This window comes from Dendrobates tinctorius, unplaced genomic scaffold (genome assembly GCF_039654945.1).
Source record: "Dendrobates tinctorius isolate UK_male_01 unplaced genomic scaffold, ASM3965494v1 ptg000029l, whole genome shotgun sequence".
Classification (NCBI taxonomy): domain Eukaryota; kingdom Metazoa; phylum Chordata; class Amphibia; order Anura; family Dendrobatidae; genus Dendrobates; species Dendrobates tinctorius.
In genome coordinates, this window is record NW_027361697.1 from 54,523,823 (window position 1) to 54,535,617 (window position 11,795).

An 11,795-nucleotide genomic window follows, 5' to 3' on the forward strand; every position below is an offset into this window, starting at 1 on the left:
CATTTAGCATCAGAAAATCTAAAGAAAACATGGTTAAAACTGTTCATTTATTGTTTCTATTGAACAGTCATGATTGCTCTCCTATGAAATTGCATTAAAACTTTGGCTCATATGCTAAAGGCACAGAAGAAATGGGATGCCTGCTGGAATAAAATAGACATGCCTGCTTAATTTCCGTACATAGCAGGAGAATAAGTGTTTAATGGTTAGAAGTGATTATTTGAAAGGCATATATTTTCTAAATATCTGTTGTTTTTACAAAAGGTAGGAATGCACTATATAAAAGTGAGAGGTTAGGGGTATAACTTTGCTAAGAATCTCAGATCTGATTAGGTGGAAAGAAATAAGCTGCAATTTATTCATTGAAGTGTTGTGCTGCTGTGCTCAACGTACTTGCGTGTTCACAGGGAACTGCGGGGAGTCTCTGCTATAAATGAAAGCAGCCTCTCAGATAATCAGTATTATTTTACACAAATTATTCTCTAGTACTGGTGGCCTGTGGGGAAAAGGACAAACAATGAGCAATGCCATGTTTGACTTGCTGTGTGCGGGGATGATTTCATATCTGCCATGTATGTAAGGCCATATTCATGCGGGACATCTTCAGGGTGATCTTGCTGATGAGTTATTTTATGGCAAGCCACAAATATTAGTGAATGCAAATGTCTGTATTCTTATTCAGAAGGCGCTCTGATAACCACATTAGTTTTGGCATTAATTATAATTTCAGCATGCTTTGTGCTTGAAATCAGCAGAGAAAAATACTCAATAAAAATGACAAAAAGCAGAATCATGAAAACAGCATATAAATAATGTGGTGCTTGACTGTTTTTTTTTTTTGTCTTTTAGTAATACTGTTACATATGATGTCCGAAATGGATCTCTGCCAAAAATGTAAATGTTGACATTTACTACATAAACAGTAGTATTAGGATACATCTCTTAATTATTGATTTCTCTATTATCATTTAGTCCCATCGCCACAGATCGATAAAATCCAACCCACTCCCAATCATAGAGTCTTCCAACATGAAAATGGTTCTTTCTAAAGAGATTACTGAATAGGAACGTGATACAGGAATAGGATACCATTGTTGTAACAATTAGAGCCATCAAATTTCTTGCCAAATAAATATCCTATGATCAATTATGAATGGTATTATTGTAAAGTGGAAGCATTTAGGAACAGTAGCAACATGGCCATTAAGTAGCAGACCATATGGATTTATAGAGCAGGGTCACAATATTTTTGTCCATACATTGTATGTAAATACAAGCTATTTATAAGGAGAAAATCTGACATACAGTGGGTACTGAAAGTATTCAGACCCCTTTATATTTATATTTACTATCACTGCAGCCCTCCACCAGTCGGGCCTTTATGGGTCCTTTATGAGCCTCTCCTCAGAAAGCCAGCATAGAGTTTGCTAAAGAACACATGAAGGACCTGGACTATGAGAAATAAGATTCTCTGGTCTGATGTGAAGAAATACAACTTTTTGGTGATAATTCTAAAGTGGTATGTGTGGAGAAAACCAGGCACTGCTCATCACCTGCCCAATACAATCCCAACAGTGAAACATGGTGGTGGCAGCATCATGCTATGGGGGTGATTTTCAGCTGCAGGGACAGAATGACTGGTTGCAATTGAAGGAAACATGAATGCAGCCAAGTACAGAGATATCCTGCATGAAAACCTCTTCCAGAGTGCTCTGGACCTCAGACTGGGCCAAAGGTTCCCCTTCCAACAAGACAATGACCCTAAGCACACAGCTAAAATAACAAAGGAGTGGGTCCAGAACAACTCTGTGACCATTCTTGACTCGCCCAGCCAGAGCCCTGACCTAAACGCAATTGAGCATCTCTGGAGAGACCTGAAAGTGGCTGTTCACCATCCAACCTGATGGAACTGGAGAGGATCTGCAAGGAAGAATGGCAGAGGATCTCCAAATCCAGGTGTGAAAAACTTGTTGCATTGTAATAACATGCAGGTGCTGATAATGTGATGTCACCATGGATCAGAGACAGACCAAAAGTTGAAGGGTTTATTTACAGGGGACAGTATCTCCTCGCAGGGAGAAGTGGGGGTTAAACTGACAGAGTGAACGTGATTTAATGATATACTAAAGCAAAGCAGAGTTATCAAACAGTCAAGCAGAACAAAAATGGTTACACGGATATTCTTGCAACTTATCAGTCCGATGAAGCCTTGATTGAAGGGTCGTCTTCTCCAACGTAGGCACCATCAACAGCGGCACTTGTAGTCTCTGTAGTCTCTACTCTCCTGGAAACCGGGAACTCCAGGGTTAAGTCTCTGCAATCCCATCTCAGGGTGATGCTGAAACCAGGAATCAGGAAGACGCTGCTGAATGGAGTCTCTCCTGCTCTAAGACTCTGTATATTAAGCTGACAGTCTCTCTGCAGAAACAATGTTGCGCCCAATGAGAAGTCTCTCAGTCACGCTCAGGGGCTCTGGCCTGTCACAGCGGGCACCGGGGCTGTGTGAACTGGTCACAGTCTCTGCGCGGTCCTGGGAAAAGCCCTCTCTGGTCAACGGGGCTTCCACATTCACGTACTCACAGGCAACGCTATCGATATCACGTCCTTTGATCTCAGTACTGTGACTGGGAGTCCCCTCTCTTCTGCTACGCGGTGCTGCAGCCTGCTCTCTGTGGTGTGCGCTGCTCTTGCTCTGGTGCACTCTGCTTTCACGCCCTCAGCCTGCTCTGCTTCCGGCCCACCGCCCCTTCTCTTCCTCCACTCCTCCTGACAGTCACATGGTGCCGTCGGTCCAAGTCAGTAAGTCTTCCCCCAGTCAACCCTGCTGCCCAGCTATGTGTTTCCGGACACGGAGAAGGGGAGGTAACCCCCTTCGGTTTCTTCTTGCTCTTTACCCCCTTACAGCATCATTCCCAATAAGACTCAATGCTGTATTAGCTCAAAAGGGTGCTTCAACTCAATACTGAGCAAAGGGTCTGAATGCTTATGTCCTTGTGATGTTTCAGTTTTCTTTTTTAATACATTTGCAAAAATGTCTACATTTCTGTTTTTTTCAGTCAAGATGGGGTGCAGAGTGTACATTAATGAGAAAAAATGAACTTTTTTGAATTTACTAAATGGCTGCAATGAAGCAAAGAGTGAAAAATTTTAAGGAGTCTGAATACTTTCCATACCCACTGTATAGCAATTATTATACACAAACTTATGAAAAAAACTAATAACTGTAGAGGATGATACATTGTGTGGAGACATGAGGATCAGTGAGTGCTCTTGCCTGCTGCTTTGGCTGTCTTTAGAAATACCACATGGACCAGGCCTCATCCCACTATCTGTACTCCTTCCTCATGGGCAGAACACTACTCAGACAACACAGGGTGAGGATATCAAACTCCAGTAAGATTTTATTGTATAACCAACAGTCAACAAAATATAGTAAGATAGAATAAAATAAAATCCAGTTCACTGGGATTGCATCTTGAAGGTGTTTGAAGCCCAGAAGTGCCTGGTCAAGGTATAGAAAATGCAAAATGAAGAGACTCCAGCTCCAAGAACTGTGATTCTTTATTCACATAAGAAATTCGGAGGTCATACACAGTCAGCGATGCAAATTTACATTTAATGTGAATAAAGAATCACAGTTTGTGGAGCTGGAGTCTCTTCATTTTGCAACAACATATAGTACATTTTCAAAAAGTAAACAAGATGGTGCATTTGACAGAGTCTCACCCCTCTGCTGGCTTGATAGGGATTAGAACCTCAGGAAATTTGGGGCATCCAGGGCCACCTATCTCAACTAGTAGCACCCCCTTTTTTGGCAGGCATTCTCAGAGAGGAGGTTTCATCAAGCTTAGGAAGCTGACCGAGCACAGCAAGGTATGTGGCCAGGTGACCTGACTGTCCCAACCTGAGTTCTTCAAAAAAACCCGTGGGTTCAGTGATGGGGATGTATTCCATCAGCTTTAGCCTTGGTTCCTAGGCTGACGTTCTGTAGCATCATACTGGTGACAAGGACGAGCTTGTTTTATATCCCACAGGTTAAAGGGAAGGTGGGGAAGAGTACCTCTCATTGCTCGATTGTTCAATTATATTGATATTTGTCCTCCGAATTATGCAGACTAGTATATCGCAGGGGGCTATATATAATCAGCAGGCATTCCATAAATTAACATACTACAAGGGTCAATCTACAATCTCACATGAAACAATGTACCTTGACCTACTGAACAAACGAACAATACGTCTGGCTAAGTTAAGCATAATTCACCCCCACACCAGTGTCTAGATTGATACTGTGTTGTCACACATTGTACTAGAATTGTTCCTTTTCAAAGTCTATAAACTCTTCAAAGACTCATATAACCATTTGCAAAATTTATATGCTCATTTGCAGTCTTGGTGTCTAATAAGAATATTAAGAAGATTAGTATCAGCACTTTGCATGAAAGCAGTGGATTTAATGGGGTATTCTCGTGTTGCTTTAATTAGACAGCATGTAAATAATAATTTTGTATTTGGATTTCTTTTTCCATCTACAGTGATTCTCCTGCAATGAGAGCCTTTTATCTTTTATAGTGTACAGCTGGTTTCCATAGAGCTTGGCCACAATAGCCTACCCAGACCATGGCCGAGAGTGCCCAGTAGATATATTCCAGGAGAGAAGTTCTCTCCTGGTGTCCAAGTCATCTCTCTCCAGCCCACTGATTTCTATGCTGAAGTTAACTGCTTACCTCCCTCTCCCCAACTTCTCAGCTCATGACTGAGCTACTAATATAAATCCTGCAAAATTACCAGTCCACAACATGAGATTCTCCTATAACAGTTCTCCCAATTACTACACTGTCCTGAGCAATGTGTTTTTTCAAACACCCTGCTATCTCTGTGTGTAAATAAAATGATACACTCTAGAACTAACCACTGTGTCCACGTTCACACATTCAGTATTTGGTGAGTTTTTTACCTCAGTATTTGTAAGCCAAAACCAAGAGTGGGTGATAAATACAGAAGTGGTGACATGTTTCTATTATACTTTTCCTCTGATTGTTACACTCCTGATTTTGGCTTACAAATAGCTGAATGTGTTACAGCAAAATACTACAGTTCTGATCACCAGAACTGTCACTCAAGGAGTAGAGCCCACCCTGCCAGAAAGCACAAAGTGAGAAGACCGTAAGGAGATTGCATTATTCTGAACTACTGAATACTGAATAGACAACTTGAGGATATGTGACACCCCAGAGTCTGGTTGTCACATTGCCTCCCTCTAAGGGGTAAAGTCATGCCTGGAGGCAGGAGGGGGCTCCCATGCCAGGTAACACATTTTACATGACAATTCCTGCTGCAGGTCAGAAAGGGGAGCTTCCTTATAAATTCTGGACAGCAGATGGGGTTAGTGAGTCAGCAAGTAGTCAGCTGAGAGAGCAAACAAGGGAGTTGTCATGGAAGCGAGAGCAGCTGAGCTCATGACAAGACAGTTAGTCAGTTGGAGACAGGGAGCTGATCTGTGAAGTGGGAAAGGACAGGAGTGGAGCGGAGACAAGAGGCTCTTGGGAAGCTAAAATTGCATATAGCTGACCCCAGAGAAAAGCGCTGATATAAAAAGAGGACACCAGAGTCCTAGGCTGAACAGGAGCTGTATGCCCTCACCGCCGAATCTGTAAGTACAGGAGACTACAAGTTCCTGAGCGACATTGAACACCTGAAGGCACAGCAGCAGATCAAGAGACCTTTCTGTGTCCTTCTCTTATTTCTCTGTACCCCAACGTTCACCGCCATCTGAACCATTAATCAAATATCTTTGCCCTGGGGCCCCTGCTCTACCTGTGAGGAGCTGAACCAGTCTTTGTGCTACATCACCATCAGCCCCAGAGGACCAAAACCGCAGCGTCAGCCACTGATTGCCGAACACCACAGGTGGCGTCACACTTAAACATCACACAACTTTCCTCTATTTAGTTACTGGACGCCCAGGGCCATGGATCAGGTCACTGTTTCCGTGAAATCCCTCATTGAAGTTAACGGGCCTGGTACCGAGTAACCTAAGGTCCTGTGGGGTGCTCCAACTACCGCCCACAATGGCACGCCCCTCTCTGCTCGCACGCACTGTGTGACGCAGTTATGGTGGTGATTTGAAAGCTCATTAAAGTCTCTAGCACACAATTTAATAAAGTCTATGGTACACAGAACCCAGCTTTGCCAGGCTCATTGTACCCAGCTTTGCTAGGCTCGATAAATCCTGTTCGTCGTGACACCAGTTGGAGCGCCCTGCAGGGCCTTAGGTTACGGTACCAGACCTGTTAACTTCAATGGGGGATGTCACGATGGCAGTGACCCGGTCCGTGACACTGGGCATCCAGTTATAAAATAAAGGAAACTTGTGTGATGTTTAAGTGTGATGCCACCCGTGGTGTTCGGCAATGAGTGGCCGATGCTGCGGTTTTGGTCCTCTGGGGCTGATGGTGATGCAGCAAAGATCGTTCAGCTCCCCACGGGTAGTGCGGGGGCCCCAGGGCAAATATTTTTGATTAATGGCTCAGATGGTGGTGAATGTTGGGGTGCAAAGAAATAATAGGACACAGAGAGGTGCAGTTTTCTTTACCTTTTACTTGCAAGTGGATGCAATCCGGGGTACCACATACAGGTGATGGATTGAGTCCGGCTCGCCTGGAGGCATTCAGGGGATCCACCCTGCCAGGTGGGGTTTGGTACCTTCCTTCTGCGCTTTGTATTCGGGTCCCTGCTGTTTGTAACTAAGCTGCGACCCTCTCTTGTGTGATGGTTTCTAACCTGTATGGCTGACAGCGTGAGCCTATATCACGGGTACTGTCCTTTTCACCATCAGCCCCGGGCTCTTGATCTGCTGCCATGCCTTCAGGTGTTCAATTTCGGCCAGGAACTTGCAGTTCCCGGTACTTACAGATTCAGTGATCAGGGCATACAGCTCCTGTTCAGCCTAGGACTCTGGAATCCTCTTTTTATATCAGCGTTTCGCTCTGGGGTCAGCTATATGCAATTTTAGCTCCCCCAGAGCCTCTTGTCTCCGCTCCTGTCCTTTCCCTCTTCACAGATCAACTCCCCGTCTCCAACTGACTAACTGTCTTGTCATGAGCTCAGCTGCTCTCGTTTCCATGACAACTCCCTTGTTTGCTCTCTCAGCTGACTACTTGATGACTCACTAACCCCATCTGCTGGCCAGAATTTATAAGGAAGCTCCCCTTTCTGACCTGCAGCAGGAATTGTCATGTAATCTGTGTTGAAAAAGATGAATTTCAGCTCACCTCTTGTAAGTTCGTAAGAACTATTGAAAAGCTCTGAGCGCGGACACATCTCTGCCAGGACGCATAATGACTCCAAGAAAAGGAAGAAAGGTCCAGCTCCAAAAATTTAAAATCCAGGATTTTTATTGTATCATGTTTAAAATACATTCATGGCTGCTTGTCATCAAGTAACGGCAACAAAGTTCACCGCATGGGGATATTCTCCAGGTCTCTGTACGTGTTTCGAGCACAAATGCTCTTAGACTCAGAGTAGGCTACTCTGAGTCTAAGAGCATTTGTGCTCGAAACGCGTACAGAGACCTGGAGAATATCCCCATGCGGTGAACTTTGTTGCCGTTACTTGATGACAAGCAGCCATGAATGTATTTTAAACATGATACAATAAAAATCCTGGATTTTAAATTTTTGGAGCTGGACCTTTTTCCTTTTCTTGATGTAATCTGTGTTACCTGGCATGGGGGCCCCCTCCTGCCTCCAGGCATGACTTTACCCCTTAGTGGGAGGCAATGTCACTGTGACAACTGGACTCTGGGGTGTCACAGACACACCAATAAGTAGATAGATTTCCTAAGGAAATAATTTCAAGTGTGTCACACATCATGCATATCTTTTTTTGTTGTAGCATGTGGAAAGCTCATGAAGATTACAGGACCTGTTACAGTAAAGGCATCTGGGCCACGGTTTGGAGCTTGGATGACGGATCCTGTGGCATCTGAGAAAAACAATCGTGTATGTACTTTCATGGTTTATAAACAAGAAAAATGTTGTAAAGAGTAAATAAATTATACTTTGAAGTATTTTAATAATGATCACATATTTTTCCACTTCATTACATGCATTATTTGATATAGGATCAATCAACTCAATAGCAAATAGAAAGCATTGATTACGTTTTACACATTATTAATCATGTTTTATGTGTTCATTCATATGTAAATAAAAGATAAAAACAGAGATTAGATGTACAATGCATGTGGAAGTTTGAGGTAATTAGAAATGTATCTATTTTCTTGGTAGGTCTGGTATATGGAAGGTTTCACAACAAGCAAAATAGTTCGGGAGTACAAGTCACTGGCAGATTTTGTCACAGGAGCTGAATCCAGGACTTACACCTTACCCGTTAAATGGGCTGGCACTAGTCACCTGGTTTACAATGGTTCACTTTTCTTCAACAAGTATCAGAGCAACATAATCATCAAGTACAGCTTCAATACAGGGAAAATCCTGGCCCAGCGTAGTTTGGACAATGCCGGTTTCAACAATGTCTATCCTTACACTTGGGGTGGATTTTCTGACATCGACTTGATGGCTGATGAGTTTGGGCTATGGGCTGTTTATGCTACTAACCAGAATGCTGGAAATATTGTCATAAGCCAACTTCGACAAGACACATTAGAAGTTGTTAAGAGCTGGAGTACAGGATACCCCAAACGGAGTGCTGGAGAATCCTTCATGATTTGTGGCACATTGTATGTCACCAACAACCATCTTACTGGTGCCAAGGTCTACTACTCATATTCAACCAAGTCCTCTTCATATGAGTACATGGACATCCCCTTTCACAATCAGTACTTTCATATATCCATGCTGGATTACAATGCTCGGGACCGTGCGCTCTATGCCTGGAACAATGGACACCAGGTGCTCTTCAATGTCACACTTTTTCACATCATTAAAACAGATGGTGATGTGTGAATTGCAACTCACCTTGCCTTCCACACAGGGTCCCGCACTCATCATTCTATGATCTGTTGTTCATTTTCTCGACTTGCTTACTTTCTAATGTTTCCTATTGGTCAAAAGTGTCTACTTTTCTCTTCATACCCTTTTTATTTTGTCAGTTATTTCTTTCCTGTATGCTTTGTGATTAAATGTTTTGCCAGCATACTGTAGTGCCTGGGAGACCTACCATATCCATGACAGTCTGACATTTATAGAAAGCTTATTTACAAGACATATCAATCACAATGATGTAGGACCGATTACAAAAGAGAGAAGGAATTGGCATTTACTTAAAAAGCATCAAACGAGTGATGCACATTGAAAAATGTAGCTGATAAATCAGTATATTAGGCAGATTACTTGCATTATCCAGTTTTACTAACAGTCCTTAATATGGTCGTCCACTACTAGGAAAACTCTGTTTTAACTAATGTATTCCCCCTTGTAAATTAAAAACACCTTACACTTACCTCCCATACCGGTGCTGGTTCAGCAATGTTAGATCCAGGTCACCCTAGGCTCACGTGACAGTGTCATGCCACGTGAAACCTATGGTCAATCAGTAGCCTCTGCGGCACTGCTGCGCTCTCACTTCCTTTGGATGAACCTCAGACATCCAGGCGTGTTGTGAGAATCACAGACCAATTCGCTGCAGGACTTGGCTATCATAACAATGTCACACAAGCCTCTGGAATACCTACACCAAGGTGTTTTTATTTTACAAAGGGGGATTTAGTATTTAATGAGGAGTTGTCTGAGTAGAGGACAACCTCTTTAAACTAGAAAAATGAGCTAATATTTGTAGAGTTTAATAAAGTGCAACATCTGTTTCCCACAAGGTTCTAAACATATTAACTTATCAATTTGAGCCATTATCGAGCCGCTACAATATCAGCCTCCATGTCTAATAGTATTACTGTAGACTTCTTCTTTATACCGAGGTGTCAGGTGGAAACCGGAGCATCTACTATATTCTGTCTCCCCTAATATCTAAACTATTTCGTTAGAATAGCTAACAATAAGTAATGGATACTGAAATAAAATATATGAAGCATCTGTTAATTTGAACTAGAATTATTTATGATAAGTATTATATTTTATGAAATCTTTATATTTGATATATTTTAATAGATTATGCATCAAATTTACAAGTCTATATAATATATAGTTTTAAATATTTCAAGTCTGGGTTGTTGTGCGTTAGGTAAAGCTTAGAACATCTGAATAATGATAAGAATATGAGTCAATGATTAATCAGAATTCTTTTATTTGTCTACCAATAAGTTGATGGCTAATATCATTCTTATGAATACATACTGTACATATGTAATGTATACTGTACATATAGAAATAAACTAATTGGCTGATATTGTGCAAAGTCCAGGGTTTTACGCACCACGGCAGTTTATATTTGTAGGGTAGCAGTAAGGATGTGTCAACCGCTGAAATGATGATTTAATTTCAATCTTGTAAGATACTAATTATCACCATGGGAGATATAAAAGGGTTAATCAGCTGAGTCGTCCCATTACTCCTTTATCATATGACTGAATAGCTAGCTGGCAGGTCTAATTATTTGTAATTATTAAACCCTGGAGCAGTCATAATGATGGACAATTATTTGGTCGATTAATCACACAGACTCTATTAATGTGTTGAGCCTATGAGCAAGTAACCAGTTTGCGATATTAATTTCCTGACTACAAAAGAGATACCACTGACAAGAAAAAACATCAGGTCTTAAAGACCCAAAAACTGGATGTGATCTACAGAGAAATTCCCGTGATTTTTTTTAATGAGACAGTCAATGGAGGCCACAACTTTTTTCAGTTTGTTCCTTACATAATGTGTTTTAGTGTATGTGTACAAATGTGATCCTCTCGTTTGTCTTTATTTGTAAAAATGTATTTGTATTTTTTTATTTCTTTTGGTAATTATTCACTCTGTTTTATGTATACAGTCACCAACTCCGCATCATTTATATGTAATTTTTAAATTTGGTACCATAAGATATAAGCCCATCTTTATTGAACTCACTAACCCCTTCACTATATATGACACACAATTATGTCATATGTCGTTTTCCAGACTTTCATGTGTGCTCACATGCCGAGTTCGTATCTTTTCCGGCTGATGATGGCTGATTTAATAAATCATTATCTGCCTTTAACAGCCTTGTATGGAGTGGGGCTCCATTTAAAAAATGCAACATTATTCTACTCTCCCATCAATGCGCAAGACTTGATCACAGGGCGATGGGTTACCATGACAGCTGGAGGTCTGCTGAAGACCTCTGTATCTGAGACGGACATTTTCAATGGTAATTTTCATCAAACAAAGCAGTGCTTACGCATTACTATGTAGAGTACAAGCTGTCAGATGATCGCAGGTTCAGGTCCCCTAAGGGGACTATTAAATACAGTAAAAAGTGGAAAAAAAGTTTTTAAAAATTTGAACAAAATTAAAAAAAGTCAAAAGTTCAAATCACCCACTTTTCCAAATTAAAAAAAAACCTAATTAAAAAAGTGAAAAATATGCTCCTGCTGACCTGGAGAATCATTTTGCCAGGTTAGTTTTACCCATATAGTGAGCATCGTAAATAAAAAAAAACTCAAAAAACATTTGTGGAATTGCACTTTTTGGGGAATTAAAACACACTTGGAATTTTTTTGCACGCTTTCCAGTGCATCACATGTTGAAATGAATGGTATAATTAAAAAGTTCATCTTGTCTCGCAAAAAACAAGACCTCATATGGCTATGTGGAAGGAAAAAAGTTCTAGCTCTTGGAAGAATAGGA

The 11,795-nt window shown here is 41.4% G+C and overlaps 1 protein-coding gene across 2 annotated transcripts in view; it reads left to right on the forward strand.

The window, feature by feature from the left end:
• The window catches only part of OLFM3 (olfactomedin 3), a 345,834-nt gene extending 334,664 nt beyond the window's left edge, over nt 1–11,170 (forward strand). For both annotated transcript variants that reach the window (XM_073571715.1, XM_073571714.1), the window contains exons 5-6: nt 7,897–8,003; nt 8,292–11,170. In XM_073571715.1, the coding sequence (XP_073427816.1) occupies nt 7,897–8,003; nt 8,292–8,969 (785 nt within the window). In that variant the 3' untranslated portion in view covers nt 8,970–11,170. The remainder of the gene's footprint in view (nt 1–7,896; nt 8,004–8,291) is intronic.
• The last annotated feature ends 625 nt before the right edge of the window (nt 11,171–11,795 follow it).